At 44.6% G+C, this 17,959-nt stretch overlaps 1 protein-coding gene across 1 annotated transcript in view; it reads left to right on the top strand.

Moving 5' to 3' along the window:
• The window catches only part of HS3ST4 (heparan sulfate-glucosamine 3-sulfotransferase 4), a 414,289-nt gene extending 405,012 nt beyond the window's left edge, over positions 1-9,277 (top strand). The window contains exon 2 of the mRNA XM_060078458.1: positions 8,641-9,277. Coding sequence (XP_059934441.1) covers positions 8,641-9,277 — 637 coding nt within the window. The remainder of the gene's footprint in view (positions 1-8,640) is intronic.
• The last annotated feature ends 8,682 nt before the right edge of the window (positions 9,278-17,959 follow it).

Here is a 17,959-nt window from a genome sequence, read left to right as displayed (position 1 = left end):
AAATTTGTTTGTACCTACTATGTGCTACATTACACTAGCAGCAATAACAAGGGGGGACATTTACCAATACTTGCTCTGTGCCAGGATGCCTGATACCTTTTCTTCTGAATGAGGAGATGCTATTATACCCATTTGACAGATGATGGAACTGAGGATAAAAGACATGAAATGAGTTGCTAAAGCCACTTGTGGTTCAGAGATGGAACCCCGAAGTCAAACGCTGAGCCACCCGCCTTTGTCAGAATGAGCACCCACTGACAAGCTTCTAAAGGAGGTGAATCAAGTCGACCCTCAGCCAGTGATTCTCTACCTGAAACTCATGGAACTCCGTGAATCCTCAGAGACAAGGATAGACCTCACAGACTATTTTTACTCTTTCAGAAGATGTGAACGGGGCTTCCCTGGTGGCGCAGTGGTTGAGAGTCCACCTGCCGATGCAGGGGACACGGGTTCGTGCCCCGATCCCGGAAGATCCCACATGCCGCGGAGCGGCTGGGCCCGCGAGCCATGGCCGCGGAGCCTGTGTGTCCGGAGCCTGTGCTCCGCAACGGGAGAGGCCGCAGCAGTGAGAGGCCCGCGTACAGCAAAAAAAAAAAAAAAAAAAAAGATGTGAACGTCTTCAGGACACATCTTGCTCTTCATTGTATCTCCTAATGTACCTGGCACACGACAGTTGCCAAATTCATGAACAGATAAATGGTTTTCTCTCTTTTTCTTTCATAGATCCTAAAATATCTCTAACTGCCTGGCACAAACTTTAAAACCACAAAAGTGCCTGAGATCCGGGTTTGCTCTCTTCTCCCACAATGTGGTCATGTGTCATTCAAAACTGGAATGCTGGGCTTCCCTGGTGGCGCAGTGGTTGAGAGTCCGCCTGCCAATGCAGCGGACACAGTTTCGTGCCCCGGTCCGGGAAGATCCCACATGCCGCGGAGCAGCTGGGCCCGTGAGCCATGGCCGCTGAGCCTGCGCATCCGGAGCCTGTGCTCCGCAACGGGAGAGGCCACAGCAGTGAGAGGCCCGCGTACCGCAAAAAAAAAAAAAAAAAAAAAAAAAAGAAACTGGAATGCTTTCCTCATTCTTCTCCAGTTATTCAAATTCTTTGTGTTTCCTCAAAGCCCAGCTCCTTCTGTCCGCCTTCTTCCTCCCCTCCTTCCTCACTCCTTTCCTTCCTCTTGTCTTCATTTCTCCTTCCTCTCACTTCTAGTCGCCTTCACCCTTTGCTTCAGCTCTCTCCCTCCTTTCCTCTCCTCTGCCCTCACTTTTTTGTCACCTCCTTCTCCCTCTTGGTGGCAGATGTGATTTTGCCTGAAAAGAGACCTCTGCCCACAACAGAGATGCCCCATCTGAAGCACAGACCACTTTACAAAAATGGGAAATGCAGGTGTGTCCTTCAAAGAACTTGCAGTCTGTTGCAGGGCAGGTACCACGCCTGCTTTAGCATCACTATATACCCAACATAATAAGCACCAGCAAACACTCATTGGAATGAATGAGGGAATTCACATTAACATAGCCCTTTCATGGTACAGGTCCAGAGAGGGAAAAATCCTTGTCCTAAATGCATTCGGCAAGTTAGTTCTCAAGTCAGAGCTATAACTCAGGATCCCTTCTTTCTCGCCTTCAGTTTGGTCCTTAGCCATATGGCCCTGGCAAAGGCTGCTTTTCTTGGGTCTTTACATAAGAAATGTGGTTTCCAAAGGGTTTGACTTTTCATCTTCAGGGATTCCAGGATTCATAAACTGGGATTTGAAAAGCAGCATGAACTTTCCAAAAGAATGAGGCCGAAAAGTAGTCCTGAGCAGGGTTTATTGTCTCTTTGACTCAGTTTCCACATCTCTATAATGGGCTCAGTGAATTGTATGCTACTTGTGCAGTTCAGCCAGAACAATATGTGAAATTGCCCGTCCCGATGCTTGGCAAGTAGCAGGCGCCCGATTGAATTTCTAAGTTTCTTTCCTCAATGCAGAAGAAACAGCCTTACCTCATGCCCTGGCTCTAACCACCATTCTCTTGGGTTACAGTTTCTGGAGGCCTCAGAATATATTGCTCCTTTATGCACCATGTATCCCACTGGATAATGCCTTTGGGAAAATGTGAGGTGCCCACATACCTCTGATTCAGGCAAGCGAAAGGCAGGCTCAGCTGCTAACCCTTCCAGGGAGAATGGGCTCTTTACATCTAATACGGGTGACTGCCTTCTCCCTCGGCATTCGTGACGGTGTCCATTTGCTTCAATTGATGACGCCCCGGAGATGTCGCAAATTGAATGACGGAGCTTGATCTGGCAAGAATTTCTGGGGCTTCTGGCCTGGGTTTCTGTAACTCCCAGTGGTGAGTCAGTGACAGCCCACCTTTACAATGCACGTAATGAGGCTCAATTTAAGATTCAGCTTTGCCATCTACCAGCAGAGTGACCTTGGGCCAGTCATGTAAGCTTGTTGAGCCTCTGTCGTTTGGTTAAGCATTGCCAGGCAGTAACTAAGAGCTCTGGCTAAAGTTCACAACAGACCTGGGGTTGAATTTCAACGCTACCTCTTGTTACTTTGGACTAACAGATCAATTTCACTGAGCCTCAGTTTCCTGACCTCTGAAGTGGTGAAGGTAGTCATACCTTCTTAAGAAAGTTGTTTTAAAAATTCACGGCTAACGTATTGCGAGCCTGCTATCTGTGAGGCACTCTTTTAGGCATTAACTCATATCATCGTCACAAAATCCCTATGAAATGGGTATTATCATTATGACGCCTGTTTTCCAGATAATGCAACTGAGACACAAATTACTTGGGTTAGTAATTTGCCCTGAGCCACATAGCTGATAAGTGGATCCAGATTTGGTTCATCTGGAGGCTATACTCTTAACCACCAGGCTGTAGAGCCCAGTGTCTGAACGTGCTTAGAGACATTGATCTGGTTTCAGAATTTGAACTCTCAACCACCAAACGGCACAGAGTGAGCACTGGATAAATGGCATATGATAACTACCGTAGGATCGCTATTATTGTTGTTTCCTATGAAGCCCTGGATGCTGACCTGCATCCAGATGGGGCTTGTGCTCAGCCCAGCTCCCCCACCAGCAGAGTGGAGGTGGTGGAGGGCGAGCGAGTTGGATCGTGTCTCATAAACATTTGGGGTTGTGAGAGCAGCTGTGTGATCTTGCAGGATGATTCTCGCTTCAGGACTGTGTGTTGACGCTGATGTCACGGCTGCTCTGAGCACCCCAGATACTGTTAACGAGCCGTTCCAAGCCCAGATGCAGTGTTTTCTCACCATATGGTACACACTGCAGTGCAGGGTCCTTCAGATGAGGGATGGCTTGGAATTCAGAAACACTGAACCCCACGTGAGGGAAACCTACTTAGAGGAGCCCTCCAAACTGCCCCAATTCTCCTAACTTCTGCGGATCATGTTTTCATTCGTATGTCATTCGTTCATTCATCTAATAACCACACATAGTTATGGGGCAGCTGCCACGCCACCGGCACTGGGGATACAAAGGTGAATAAAACATTGCCCATGGCTTCCGGAAACTGAGCTTAGCCATGGAGGGCATGGGAACCAACCATATTATGACATTATCCTAAGCTCTGTAATACAGGAAGTTATCAAAGACCCTGGAAATTCAAAGGATTTAGTGAAAATCTTTGCTATGGAATTTAAAAATTTGTTTTGCACGCCGGCATCTGAATGCTTTTCCTTATTCAGGAGAACTCCCCAGATAGGCAGAGGTTAGGTCCTACCTTCTACTAGTGAAGGTGAAGAGAATCTGACATTCCTTCGCCCTACTTTCTGGCAGGTGGACTGTGAACTCATGATATAAATGTCCACCTCCAACTGGGATCTCCCTTGAGTTCCAGACTCCTGTATCAAGATGCTTACTCAACTCCTTCACTTGAGTATTTCAGATTCCAAGTCCAAAATCAGACTTGGTATCTTCCCCTGAAACTGGCTTCTTTCTCAGTTGTCTCCATGTCAATAAACTGCACTACTACTTACCCATTAGCTCAGGCCAACAATCTTGGAGTCTTCTCTGATATTCTCTCTCTCTTGCACACACATCCCACCCATCCTAAAGGACTATTGGCCCTACCTTTTAAAGGCATCCTAATTCTGAACACTTCTTCCTAGGTTGCCCTCTCCACTGGCATTCCTGCCACCCCCATCTCTAACCTGGTCTCCTGCAATGGCCTCTTAGCAGGCTGCCTTCTGCTCTTGCCACATGCCTGTGTGTTCTCAGCAAAGCAGCCAGGAAAAAAAATCTCTTAAAATGTAAATTTTATGTTCTCTTGTTTCATGTTCTTCAGTGGTTTCTCATCACACATGGAATAAAACCCAGTGTCTTGCCTGTGGCCCATAAGACCCCCTGTGGTCTTTCCCTCCCCACCCCTTGACCTTATTTTCTCACTTCCTTAGCTTTGCTCACTCCCCTGTGGTATGACTGGTCTCCTCCCCATTCCTCAAGCACAGAAAGGTGTGAGAACATGGGCAGTCAAAATGTCAGACCCAGTCGAGAAGAACTTCCCTAAAACCAGGAGAGAGAAGGACACTTGGGATGAATCATTCCTGAGAAAGTAGAGGGAGACAAGATCCAAAGCCCACTTTGGGAGAAGTTAGTCTTACACATAGACTGCCCCCTCTAGTCTTTTAGGAAGAGAGACACTAGGATAGATACAGAAATAGCTGCTGGGCCGTGGGCCCAGGTGAGAAGACTGGTGAGGGGACAAGGCCTGAGAAGTGACCAGATTAGGACAACAAAACCCATCACAACAAAGCCTCGCCTTAGGACAGGAGATTAATGGTTTATTCATCCATTCATTCAACAGATACTTATTCAGGACCTGCTGTTTGCCAGAAACTGGTGGTAGGTGTTTGCTTGGCCAGTGAGCTTAGGAACCAAGGATATACTCACCCAGTGAGACTTCGAAAAAGTATCTTTAGGTTCTGAGTCTGTTTCCTTCTCTCTGAAAGTGAAATAGTAATGATACCCACTCTGTTGATTAAAATAGTTATTTATGTGATGCTATAAAGAACTCTCCTTTTATCAGATGTAGTAGTTACACTGGAAGCTCTGTCAGGGAGGAGAACTTGTCTGTTTTGTTCACTAGTATATTGCCATTTATGGAAGTGAGCGTTTATGGAACAAATGAATGAATGAATGAATATAACTGATTCAGAATCATTTTTGGAAAGGGGGTGCTGCTACTTCATTGATTTTGAGCAGCTACTGGATAGCTTCTTACCAGCAAAAAATCCTGTGTATCTCATGCAACAACAGTTGTCTTTTGGCTTAATGAGATGGTTTTACCATGTGTGCCCCAAATGCAGGAACTGTCCTCAAGTGCATAGTGTAATCCATCTGTCACATGAGGATCAAAGCCATTGAGCCGCCTCTGCTCCCCTCTCCCTTCTCCATTGCCTTCTCTAGCCCTGCTCCTCTCATTGCTTTTTGCACCAAGCACTGAGCTAGTCACATAATTACCCCTATACACACTGGCTTATAGGCTGGGTACCATTTATCTCAGATGCTTCAGATAGAAGACTCGAGATCAACACAGATCTTGACAGACTGTAACAATAAGCTGAAGTGAAGGAGATGAATTTGTCAATGTAAAGATAAACACTGAGGGGGCTTCCCTGGTGGCGCAGTGGTTGAGAGTCCGCCTGCCGATGCAGGGGACACGGGTTCGTGCCCCGGTCCAGGAAGATCCCACATGCCGCGGAACAGCTGGGCCCGTGAGCCATGGCCGCTGAGCCTGCGCGTCTGGAGCCTGTGCTCCACAACAGGAGAGGCCACAACGGTGAGAGGCCCGCGTACCGGGGGAAAAAAAAAAAAAGATGAACACTGAGGTCTAAGAAGTGAATGGCAGAGACTGGATGAGAAGAAAAACCTAGCAACTGCTCCTTGCTAAAGAAAAATACAGCAAATTAAAAGGAGCAAGATATATCTGAGGGGCAAAAATCTGGAAAAGGCCATGTAAAAATATCTATCTTCAGTATTTTTTGCTTCAACATTTATTTAATATTTTTATACTATGAAAAGAAGAGAATCTATCTCTCCAAATAAAAGAAAAGTAGGATATCAGTCTATTCTTTCAACTTCAGCTGAACTAATAGCAGCTTCCCCATTGCTCCAGATCAGTCTCCAGATCAGGAAGAATGGTTGATGACACTGGCTTGAATCAGAATATCCTTCTTTTCTAGATCAGTTCCTTAGTTCCCACGTTGTTCAGCTTTTCCGTTTGGTCAAACGTAAATATTTTCTCCTTACTCTTCTCTAAGAATTGCTGTGCCAATGATCTTGTGCCTCTGGCTTAAGCTTTTAAAATTCTGGCATTCATTGGACAGTATTCTAAGTGATTTACCTGCATTAGCACATTCAATCTTCATTACAATCCTATAAGGGAGGGACTCTTGTTAACCCTATTTTTTAGATGAGAAAATGGAGATTCAGAGTGGGTGTACTCACTTCATCAAGGTGACCTAGGTAGTCAGAACTCTTAAATCAGGCACATGTGACTCCCCTAAAACTGTGGTCCTTAGCCCTGCCCCTCCAAACTTCACAATTAAATCTGATAAGAGCCAAACAGGCACACAAATGTGAAAACTTTCAAAATATCGGGGAGAGGGGGCTTCCCTGGTGGCACAGTGGTTGAGAATCTGCCTGCTAATGCAGGGGACACGGGTTCAAGCCCTGGTCTGGGAGGATCCCACATGCCGTGGAACAACTAGGCCCGTGAGCCACAACTACTAAGCCTGCGCATCTGGAGCCTGTGCTCCGCAACAAGAGAGGCCGCGATAGTGAGAGGCCTGCGCACCGCGATGAAGAGTGGCCTCCGCTTGCCACAACTAGAGAAGGCCCTCACACAGAAACGAAGACCCAACACAGCAAAAATTAATTAATTAATTAATAAACTCCTACCCCCAACATCTTCTTAAAAAAAAAAAACACCGGGGAGATAATATCAGTTCAAGATGAGCATGATTATTTATGGCCAGGGCTATTGCTTTGACCTGAAAACTCCTTACTGCCCAACCATTATACACGGACAACATCAAACTCCATGTGAATTTCTCTACATTAGTCAAGAGGCAAGTGCCTCTTGCCTAATAAAACTGCTTGCCGAGAAAGCTCAAAACCCAGTAGCAATTAATTATTGACAGAGCATGTGAATTAGAGATAAAAGAAGAATCCTTCCTTCTCCACACACGCAATAGTAAATAAATTTAATTATGGCAGGGGAAGCTGAGGGATCTTCGTCTGTATTAAGTTTTATTAGCTGAGACATTTAAAAGCATGTCATCATAACAAAGAGGTCTTGTGTAATCCTAAGTGTACCACTTTGGTGCAAGGCTCGGAAGTGAATAGACTTAATGGAGATGGATGGAGCACATGGTGGCAGATGGCCTGCTGTACGGATAGGTACAAGTACATCAAACTCCTTTAATCTCTTGAAGTTCCCAAGTAAGACAAGGCCACCCTGAAGGCAAACATGGATGGAGGGATGGGTTTGGAGAAGCAACCTTGGGAAGGAAACCAAGAGAGATGGGTCCTGGTGTGGGATCTATCACTGGCTCACTGGGCAACCTTGGGAGCCGGATCCCATGTATAAAACTAATTCTATGCTAGATGCTGTCACACTGTATGTCACACTATATGTCATTCGTTTCATCCTCAACTGAACTTGAAGTAAGTTTTAGGATTTTTACAGATGACGATAATAAGGCTCAGGGATGTGATTCAACTTGCTGAGGTCACAAAGCCTGTCTGATTCCCTGTCTCTGGGCTTCAGTTTCCTCATTTGCATAAAGATGCCTTTGGATTAGGTTAGGGATCAAGAAATGTTTTCTTAAAGGGCCAGATAGGAAATATGTTCAGCTCTGCATGTCATATAGTCTCTGTTGCAACTACTCGACTCTGCTGATGTAGATGCAGAAAGCAGCCACAGACAGGAATGTGTGGCCATGTTCCAATAAAAGTTTATTTATAAGCATTGAAATTTGAATTACATATAATTTTCATGCATCACAAAATTTTAGTCTTATTATTTAGTTTTTTTCCCCATCCTTTAAAGATGAAAAATCATTCTTAGCTGTGGGCCATACAATGACCCACAGGAGGCAGGTAGTAGTTTGCCAACCCCTGGACTAGATCATCTTTGAGGTCTTGTTGAGCTCAAACACTTTCTGTAAGTCACTACAACAACCATATCCTTGATTTATTAAGATATTAACACATGCCGGATTCTGTGCTAAATGCTTTAAAAGCATTATCTCCCTTAATCTTTTTACAACTGTGTGAAGTAGGTGCTATCATTATCTTCATTTCAGAGATTATAAAACTAATACATAGAGAAATTAAGAGTCAATCTAGGTTAAACATAACTGGTAAGAGATAGAGCAGAAATTTAAATGGAGGTGTATAAGATTCCCACGAATGAATTGCACAAGCTTTATGCTGCTTTTTCTGATAATACTATAATCAGAGCTATAGAGGGATATATAGTCCAAAAAGAACTTCCAAGTGTACATGAATTTTATTGGGTAGCTCCCCACTGGGCTATTTATATCATACATTTCGTGCAACAAGTTCAGTTATTTCTGGACAGGAATAATCACTCTTTTGTTTTCCTCCGTCTTCCAGAAATGTGATGCCTAAGACTTTGGATGGGCAGTTAACCATGGAGAAGACACCAAGTTACTTTGTGACAAATGAGGCCCCCAAGCGCATCCACTCCATGGCCAAGGACATCAAACTCATCGTGGTGGTGAGAAACCCCGTGACCAGGGCCATCTCCGATTACACCCAGACACTGTCAAAGAAACCCGAGATCCCCACCTTCGAGGTGCTGGCCTTCAAAAATCGGACCCTAGGGCTGATCGATGCCTCCTGGAGCGCCATTCGAATAGGGATCTATGCTCTGCATCTGGAAAACTGGCTCCAGTATTTCCCCCTCTCTCAGATCCTCTTCGTCAGCGGTGAACGACTCATAGTGGACCCTGCCGGGGAAATGGCCAAAGTACAGGATTTTCTAGGCCTCAAGCGTGTTGTGACTGAGAAACATTTCTATTTCAACAAAACCAAGGGGTTCCCTTGCCTAAAGAAGCCAGAAGACAGCAGCGCCCCCAGGTGCTTAGGCAAGAGCAAAGGTCGGACTCATCCCCGCATCGACCCCGATGTGATCCACAGACTGCGGAAATTCTACAAACCCTTCAACATGATGTTTTACCAAATGACTGGTCAAAATTTCCAGTGGGAACAGGAAGAGGGTGACAAATGAGGCTAGAGATGTGGAGGGAAGGCTGGTGAATAGCTAGGGAGGCTCCTTACCTGAGTCCTGAATCCCCCAGGGTGTGCAGCCTCAGCCCTGCTGGGGTGCCAAGTAGATCTCCTCTGTCCAATCAGGATTGCTTCCAACGCTGTTGGCTTAGGCAAAGGGATGGATCCCATGGCATACTCATGAGGGTACCAGGCCTGCCTGGGTAGCAGCATCTGGTTGACCAGATGGCCACCAGAATCCACTGCTAATTCTTGTCTTCTGCTGGTTAATCCAGTCTGAAGACAGGATACATAAATAGTTGTCAAGTTCAGAGACAGTGGCATGAATGTTTGTTTAAATGATAAAAAAGAAAGGAAGGTCTACTTTTGGCCGGAGTCCCTCACTTTAATTTGGGAAACCCGAGTTCTAGCCCCGTATCTGGCAAAGGCCCCTGGCTCTATCAACCTCTGCTTTGGTATCTTGCCAGAATACTAATTGTGGCCAATTGCTCCAGGACTCCTAGGGAGCAAGTTTCTCCTTCTTAAAGTGTCTCTAGCCTTCTCCTTAAAGGTCTCATCCCACAACCTTTGACTTACTCCCTCCTCACCTTATGAAGGCAGAGGCATGCATGTTTCTCACCAAAAAAAGCTGACACCCCTGGAAGCCTTCTTTCTAAGAGCCCCCGAAGGGGGGGGTTGGGTCTCTCTCTTTGTGAGTATCCTGGGCGGTGGAGAAGCTTAGCCTGTGCCTCCTTAGAATCAGAATCACAGGGCTGCTCTCAGAGCAGAGGGGTTGCAGCAGAGCTCAGAGCCCTGAGGTTGGGAAAGATGAATGCCACCTCTGGGAGTGAAAAAAAAGAAAGCCAGTCATTTTGGTGGGAGGTCTCCATCCCTGAAGACCCTCAGCCACATGGTTCTGACACATGCTATGAGGATGGGCTCTGTCCTTTAGGGCCCCCAGAGGGGCGAGGACCAGAGAGCTGGCATGTCTTTTGTCATGAATAACCTTTAGCAACACAACCCACAGGGGATCGGTCACCATCCTTCTCTTTGTCCCACCGTCTCCCCTACATGGTCATCTCGTGCTTCATTTGCTTAATTCAGAGATGGCACATATTGGGGCAGTGACAAGAGGGCTGACTCCATTTATCAGATCCAGTGTATGGGGGTGGGGGAGGGTAAGGGCTGTCTGCAGACACCCCCATCAAGGGCTGCTGCATAAAATGTCCCTTCCCATTAGTTTGATTCCATTAAAATGCAGCATTTGACATAAAGCGCTTTTTACAGATCTCCAAAACCAGGAACTGTTCTAGCAAAATTGGAAATATGTATGAGTGGGGGGGAGTGAAATCTGTTCGGCTGTTATTAAACTGTCATTTCTCCCGCTAACTGAAAACTGTGTTGTTATAAAGCTTAATGCGATCTGATTAATGGGTTTTGATGGTGTGTTTGTGTTGGTCACCTCCATTCCCACCTCTACCCCTACCCTCGAATTCTGGGAGTATCCCTTCTCTGGGATAGCCAGAAAGACCCAGATTAGAGAATCTTTCAGGGAATTCTGTCTGCAGGTCAGGATGATTCTTGAAATAGCACAAAAGAAGCAACTGCTGTAAGGGGTGCGGTACCCTCCTATCTTAACCCATCCTGGCAAAGAATGGACTGATGTGCCAGATTCAGAAACAAATAAATTTTTTCCAGATAAGAAAGTGGTTATTGAGCTGAAGGCAACATATATGCCTTTACTACCAAAGTAAAAGAAGATAAATATAAAAATACGTACACACGTACACATCTACACCTACTTGAAAAAAGACAATGCCTGCTTAATCAGAAGAGTGTACTGTGGCCTAGCTGATTTGGGGCCTTGTTTTATAAGCAAGCAAGGAGTGGATCTTGTTAGTTACACATCAGAGGCAGATGTGTGGTGTTTTCAAGCTACAGCTTCCTAAGCTCCACTGCAGACTTTTTAAAGGATCAGAATTTCTAGGGTAGGGCCTAGACATCTATCCTTTCAAAAATAGTCTTATGGAAGGTGGGATTGAGAATGAGGGAAGTCTCACCTGTGTATTTCTTTGTCCCCTCATCCTCCTTCCCCCCCTCCTTTTATGCTTTTGTGGGGATTACTTCCGAGAGACATGGCCCCTAGTGTTCATGGCTTCCTTGGAGGAATAGGTCTCTTTGGGAGTTCAGTGACAATGAGGTAAGGGATGATCTTATAACTTAGGAGGTCAAAGGAGCAGCTGCTGGTAGGAAAGCTTTAAAGATGTTTTTCCACCGACTAAGAATGGCCATTACTCTAGACTACCAGCATCTCTTCTATGGTGGGTGGTCACCCATTAGCTCAGCCCCTCAATCACACCTACTCTCCATGTGCCATCTTACTGGCTGTCTGCCTGTCCCCATAACCCCAGAACATCAAGACCTTAAGTGCTGCTTAAAAAGAAACCTAGTAAGTATGCATCCTCACATAAATAGGACAAGCAAATCCATTTTTAAAATGGTTAGCCCATGGTTAAGAAGCCATTTTGACCTGGGAAATCAAAGTGGGGAAACCTCCTTAAAGAATTTATCTGCCCTTGCATAGAACAGTAGGCTAAAGTTCTCTGGAGAAATAGGGCAGAGGCCTAAGCCTTGAGATCTGGAGGATTTTTATTTTAAGCATCTGTTTGGCGATATGGTTGAAAGCTCATGGCTCTGAAAAGAAATGCCAACTTGACATGTTTAAGGTCTCTTTTCGGCTGTGTCTCCTCTAGCTTGATCCTTGTGACTTGCTCCAAGTCACTAAGGCACATCCCCTTCTTCAGTGGGGAAACTTGACAAAGGAATTAATTCCTATCCAGAAAAGCTAAGTCAGCCTACTAAAATAGAATCAGGTTAATGATACTTCCGCCCTGTTTAAACACGAACATGGCAACTCATGGGAGACTGAATGTTGTATTTGATTTCAATTAGCAAAACATAAATTATATTTAATGTTCTATTCCCTTCCCTTCCCTTGAATGGATGATTCACAGCCCTGGAAAGGCTGCTGCGAGTGGTTCGAAGATTAAAAAGGGAGAATTCATCCTTCCAAGTAGAGCAGCTGGCATTGTTCTCGTGTTCATCGCTTTTTGCAGGTAATAGTCTGTACCTGAAAGGTATGGATGCCTTGACCTTAGAACTGAGACCTCCCAGCTCAAAACACAATAGCAATAACAAAAACATTCAACATCCCTATTTATCTTTAGACTGTATATGAAAACCCTGATTTCAGAGTTGGAAGGATGTGGCCATTCACTGGGAATTCCCTGCAACTTTATGAGCCTCTTGGACCAAATTTTAAGTTCAGGAGGGTGTGGCCTGCTCATTCCCATGGTACTGAGAGTCTTCATCTGAGTTTCATGTCTTTAAAACTTCAGCCCCTTGGTTCTGGCTTCCTGATCCTTCCAGTCTGTCTTGCCTCTTCCCATTTGCCCATCCTCCACCTCCTTATCCCCCCCCGCAAAAAAACCACTTCTGTCTCACTACTGTCAGAAGAAAGGTAGCTGGGTTTTATCCTTGCCTCTATCTCGGACAAGTAGCCTTCCCTATCTGAACCTTAGTTTTCCTATGTCGAAAACGGACGTATTTAATCCCTACTGGACTACCACCCAGAGTTGTTGCAATGACTAAACTGAATTAATAGGTGGGAAGGTATTTGAAAAGAACACACTGGATAGTGATGATAATGGTGGTGACCCTTCTGATGATCATGAAGAAGATGAGGAAGGGGGAAGAGGAGCAGAAGAAGGAAGGAGGTTCCTGATGGCCCTTTGAGAACAACATAACTTTACAGTGTTTCAAGGGTGTATCTTTACTCAGAAGAAGGGAACAACCACTGATTTTGCTCTGAGCCGAGGCCAGAAGAAAAGCCCTCTCTAAATGGCTCAGAACTGGCTGGATTTCAGGCATTTCAATGAGAAATCTTCTCCCTACCCAGGTCAGGCCCCTCCCCCCACCCCATACCCAGACAGGGTCACCTCACTCTGGCCTTTCTCTTGCTCCTCACTCAAGGTTCTTTTAGATGCTACAAGGCACCAAGGCTCATTCACAAAGAGCCAAACAGATTCCCTTGAGATGGAAGTGGGAGTGAAGTTTTCAAGCTTCCAGGCTATGAGCTCTGTGCTTGGAACTCTTGACTCCTAAACGTTTACCTGGAAGATGAAGGAGCTTGAGAATCAGGGCAGGTGCTTGGAAGCAGGTCTCATATGTTTCTGGAAATAAAGTGGGCTGGGGGAACCTCCTGAGGTTCTTCGTGTGACAACTTGGGGTGGGGAGAGATGAGTTCATATGATTTCTAGCTTATCAAGTGGGTGAGGATGTGTCCGTTTCAAATATAAGAGATATGGGAAACCACTTTTTTTTTTAACATCTTTATTGGAGTATAATTGCTTTACAATGGTGTGTTAGTTTCTGCTTTATAACAAAGTGAATCAGTTATACATATACATATGTCCCCATATCTCTTCCCTCTTGCATCTCCCTCCCTCCCACCCTCCCTATCCCACCCCTCCAGGTGGTCACAAACCACCGAGCTGATCTCCCTCTGCTATGTGGCTGCTTCCCACTAGCTATCTATTTTACGTTTGGTAGTGTATACATGTCCATGCTACTCTCTCGCTTTGTCACAGCTTACCCTTCCCCCTCCCCATATCCTCAAGTCCATTCTCTAGTAGGTCTGTGTGTTTATTCCTGTCTTACCCCTAGGTTCTTCATGACATTTTTTTTCTTAAATTCCATATATATGTGTTAGCATACGGTATTTGTCTTTCTCTTTCTGACTTACTTCACTCTGGATGACAGACTCTAGGTCCATCCACCTCATTACAAATAGCTCAATTTCATTTCTTTTTATGGCTGAGTAATATTCCATTGTATATATGTGCCACATCTTCTTTATCCATTCATCCGATGATGGACACTTTGGTTATTTCCATCTCTGGGCTATTGTAAATAGAGCTGCAATGAACATTTTGGTACATGACTCTTTTTGAATTATGGGATACCACTTTTTTAAAATTGTGAAAATATGTTATTTCAAGGTAATAATAGTACATCATCCATCATCAAGGCAAAAAATAAAGGCCAAGAAAATGTATGAAATGTGAGTCCACAGATGGAAGACAGGCAAGTATCTTGAGTGTCCCTGGATACAGAAAAGCAGCTGTGCTCCAGAGTCAACCATGTTTCCTTCAGATTTTATTCCACAAATATGTGTAGAGTGACCAAGGGGCAATTGAAAGAGAGAGCAAAGCTGACTTGCCTTAACATGGCTCCCAGCCTACTGGGGAAGATGGACACGGGAGAAATATATACAAAAAGGTTTACACTGTTATGAGATGGTATGCATAGGGTGCTATGGAAACATGAAATGGGGGTGGGGTGGGGGTGGTCACAACTAGGGAAAAGGAAAGACCACCAAGTACTTGTGGTGTCTAAGACCCTACTCAGCAGCATTTGGCCTCATCTCAAATCATAAAGCTATTCTTATTCTTTAGAGTTAGGCTAAAAGCACAGAGAAGTAGACACTAGCAAAATAAAACATAATACAAGAATGGATAATTAATAAGTTTATAAGGCAGAGATTTGGGGGGAAAAAGAGAGAAGTATGCATGAGGGACGTTGCTATCAAGGATAATTTTTTCACAGAAGAAAAGGTGTGTATCTCTAACTGATCATAGCCAAGCCATTAATAGGGAACATAAGTCCTTACAGAGATTTCCCCCCCCCACAACTATAGTATCCTTGGTGTTGTGTAAGGCCAAGGTCAAATGATGACCCCCCCTTTCCTTAGCTGTCAGCTACTTGTTGATTCATATAGCAAACCAATGGAACCAATTTCCAACTTTTCTGAAAATGTGCTAAACTCAATAATAGTGAAATGAAAACACACACACTCGCACATCTTAAGTTGGATATAGACTTGTCCTCTAGGTCAGGGGTTACCAACAAGTCTTACCCTGTAATTTACAGATGGGAACTGTGATGGTTTGGGAATTTAAGGGACTTTCCCAAAGTTGCACATCAGTGTAATGACTGAAGTAAAATCACAACACAGGTTGCTGCACTGGGAATTGTAGGAGAGAGAAGCTTCAGTACAGCCTGTTCTAAAGAATAGCAGGAAACATTTCAAAGGGTATTTTCATAATCTTTTCTCTAAGACCTCTCCTGGGCTTGAACAGCTTTCCTTGAATAGCTCTGATTTCATCTAATCATTCTGGACCACTTGGAAAGTATGATTTTAAAACGAATGACCAGTCAACAGCTCATCCTTGAGGCCATGAGTAGACTAGAGCTGGAACAGTCTGTTGTGTTTTGGGGTCAGGAATATCTTCATCACAGCTTCTTTCTGGCTCTGAGTGGACCCATAACGCCCTGTTGTTATGACAGTTGTGGGGTAAGTAGGTCTGAATGTGAGACAAGGAGTTCATTTGGGTGAACACTTCTCACTGGCCAGTCTCAAGCGTCATGAACTCATTCCCCAGCCCCTGGTCCAAGATCAGACAAAGATCTATGTTCACAGTGAGACCCAGAGCAGTAGACCCCTCTCTCAGCCACCTGGCCCCAGGAAGTACTTCCTAGCAGGTGTCCTGGATGGATCCTTCCTGGACAGCTTATTTCCCTAATAAATTTCTTGTTTTTTGCTCTCATCTTCCAGTAACCACATATATCACTGTCTCTACTGAGAGAAGCTTTCCCTTACAGAGATGCCAGATTATCTATTCCACGTGCCTTGGGAACCTGGGTCCTGTAGCTCCAGGACAGGCTATGCTGAGAAAAAAAAGGCAACAGAAAGTCAGGACAAGCTTTAGGGTGCTCTGAGAATTAGAATAAGTTACTGTAGGAGTCTAGATGCAGACCAATAGAGAAACTTGGTGTGAAGAATCATGTCTTATGTCTTCACTTTATAGATGCAAAATTAAGAAGCATCCTGTCTCATTTAAGCTCATAAAATAGGCACACTCCCAACCTGGATCTACTGACTTGTAGCCCAATGCACTTTCCACACCCTCACATCAGAGATTAAGGAGACAAACCAAGGGTATTAAAAGTAGCTTTGCCTAACCGATTGATCTCAGAAATGTGGTGCTTCTACAAATACTGACAGGGAGACTTTTTCAGGAAGCAAGGGATGAATTTATGCTTGATTCTAAATGCGCCCCAGCTTTGCCTTTTTGGAATGCAGTCCAACCTTTCTTAATGGTGTTCCCGAAGTCAGAGACCCCACCTTATGAGGTACTAATGATGCAGGCTTAGAGTGTTGCAGAGTTCTGCAGAGAGCACACCTTTGGGTGGGCCTAGACCTGTGTGTGTGTTTGACCAGTACACATACCTTTCCACTGCTCTTTGTCAACTCTACGTTTAATCTGTCAACCAGGAGAGGCATCTTTGGATAAGGAGTAAGATGAAGTCCCAAGGAGTCCACTGGGAATCATCCTTATCCAGAATCCACTAAATTAAGCACAAGAGGGAAGTTTTAGGCAGTGACAGTTGTTAAAGCAAACCAAGTAGGCTGTGAAATCCCCACCATTTATCCCATTCTATCACTAATTTGGCAAGCGTTTATGTGTCATAGGTGTGCCAGGTGTTAGAGGAAGGTTGTGAACAAGAAGTCCTATTACCTATCCTCATGAAACTTTAATAGGAGAAAGTTGCCCATCTGTCTGGAAAGGTACAAGAGCAATCCAGTCAGTAAGCAAGAATGGCTAGGATGGTTTCCCAGGGGACATTCACTTCTGGAATTTGATTATTAAGAGGATCTGGGGCTCTAGAAGATATTGGATATCTCCTTTAAGTCTCAATTTGAGAGAGGAGTTGATATTAAGCTTTTTGAACATTTCTAACTAACTTTCTTTTGGGGTTGTTTCAGTTTTCCCTGCCTGGAAGAAACACAAAATATTCTGGTGGGAAAAGGGAATAAGATGAGCTGGAATGCAGGATTAGGTTGGAACCAGGTTGGAAAAATGACAAATTATGGTTCTTGAAAGGTTAAGAGCCCCTCACTTCATATCCTGCATGCCTTGGGAGTGGGTCCACAAAGGCAAAAGTGGGACAGTACAGGGCAACCTTCACACAGCTCTGTGCTGGATGGAAGGATTTAGTCTTTTTTCCCTAAAAAATTTCAAGAAGCCCAATCTCCTTGGCAGACCTAACTCTGCCATGTCGTTACTTGCAAATCGGTTACACCAGTGTCTCTATGACAAAGGATATTTCCCCTTAAATGTATGTGCCTTTAGGGGATGTGCTTTTGTCACTAGTTTGTTTCTAAGATCATGGGAACAGCCTTGGGAACAATAAAAAATCTACAATAAATGGTATAAAGAAAAAAAGTGGTGTGTGTTCTTTTTGATAACTCATGGAAAAAGCAATATTTAGCAATCACTTTGCTTCCTTCTATCCCACGAGGAAAGAGCAAGTAACGTTCGAGACGATGGCTGCAGATTCCACTGTGGCTTTGACGATCAAAGGCAAGACTGTGTGATGGAGAAGGAGATAGCTTTTTTTCCGTCATTTAAGGAAGAAAAGAGTTCGCTTTTATCCCAGTAGAAGTGCTTCTAAAGGGTGCCAGGGGAGAGGCTCTGCTTCTGGGGATGCTCGGGGGAAGGGCTTGGAAATAAGGGCTTTCATTACTCTGGCCATCCTGCTGAGAGGAAAGAAAAAGCAAAAATTCAAATGGGAACTGTTT

This window comes from Mesoplodon densirostris, chromosome 16 (assembly GCF_025265405.1).
Source record: "Mesoplodon densirostris isolate mMesDen1 chromosome 16, mMesDen1 primary haplotype, whole genome shotgun sequence".
In the NCBI taxonomy this organism is placed as follows: domain Eukaryota; kingdom Metazoa; phylum Chordata; class Mammalia; order Artiodactyla; family Ziphiidae; genus Mesoplodon; species Mesoplodon densirostris.
The sequence above is the reverse complement of the archived record's forward strand: the minus strand, read 5'-3'. Positions and strand labels throughout refer to the sequence as shown.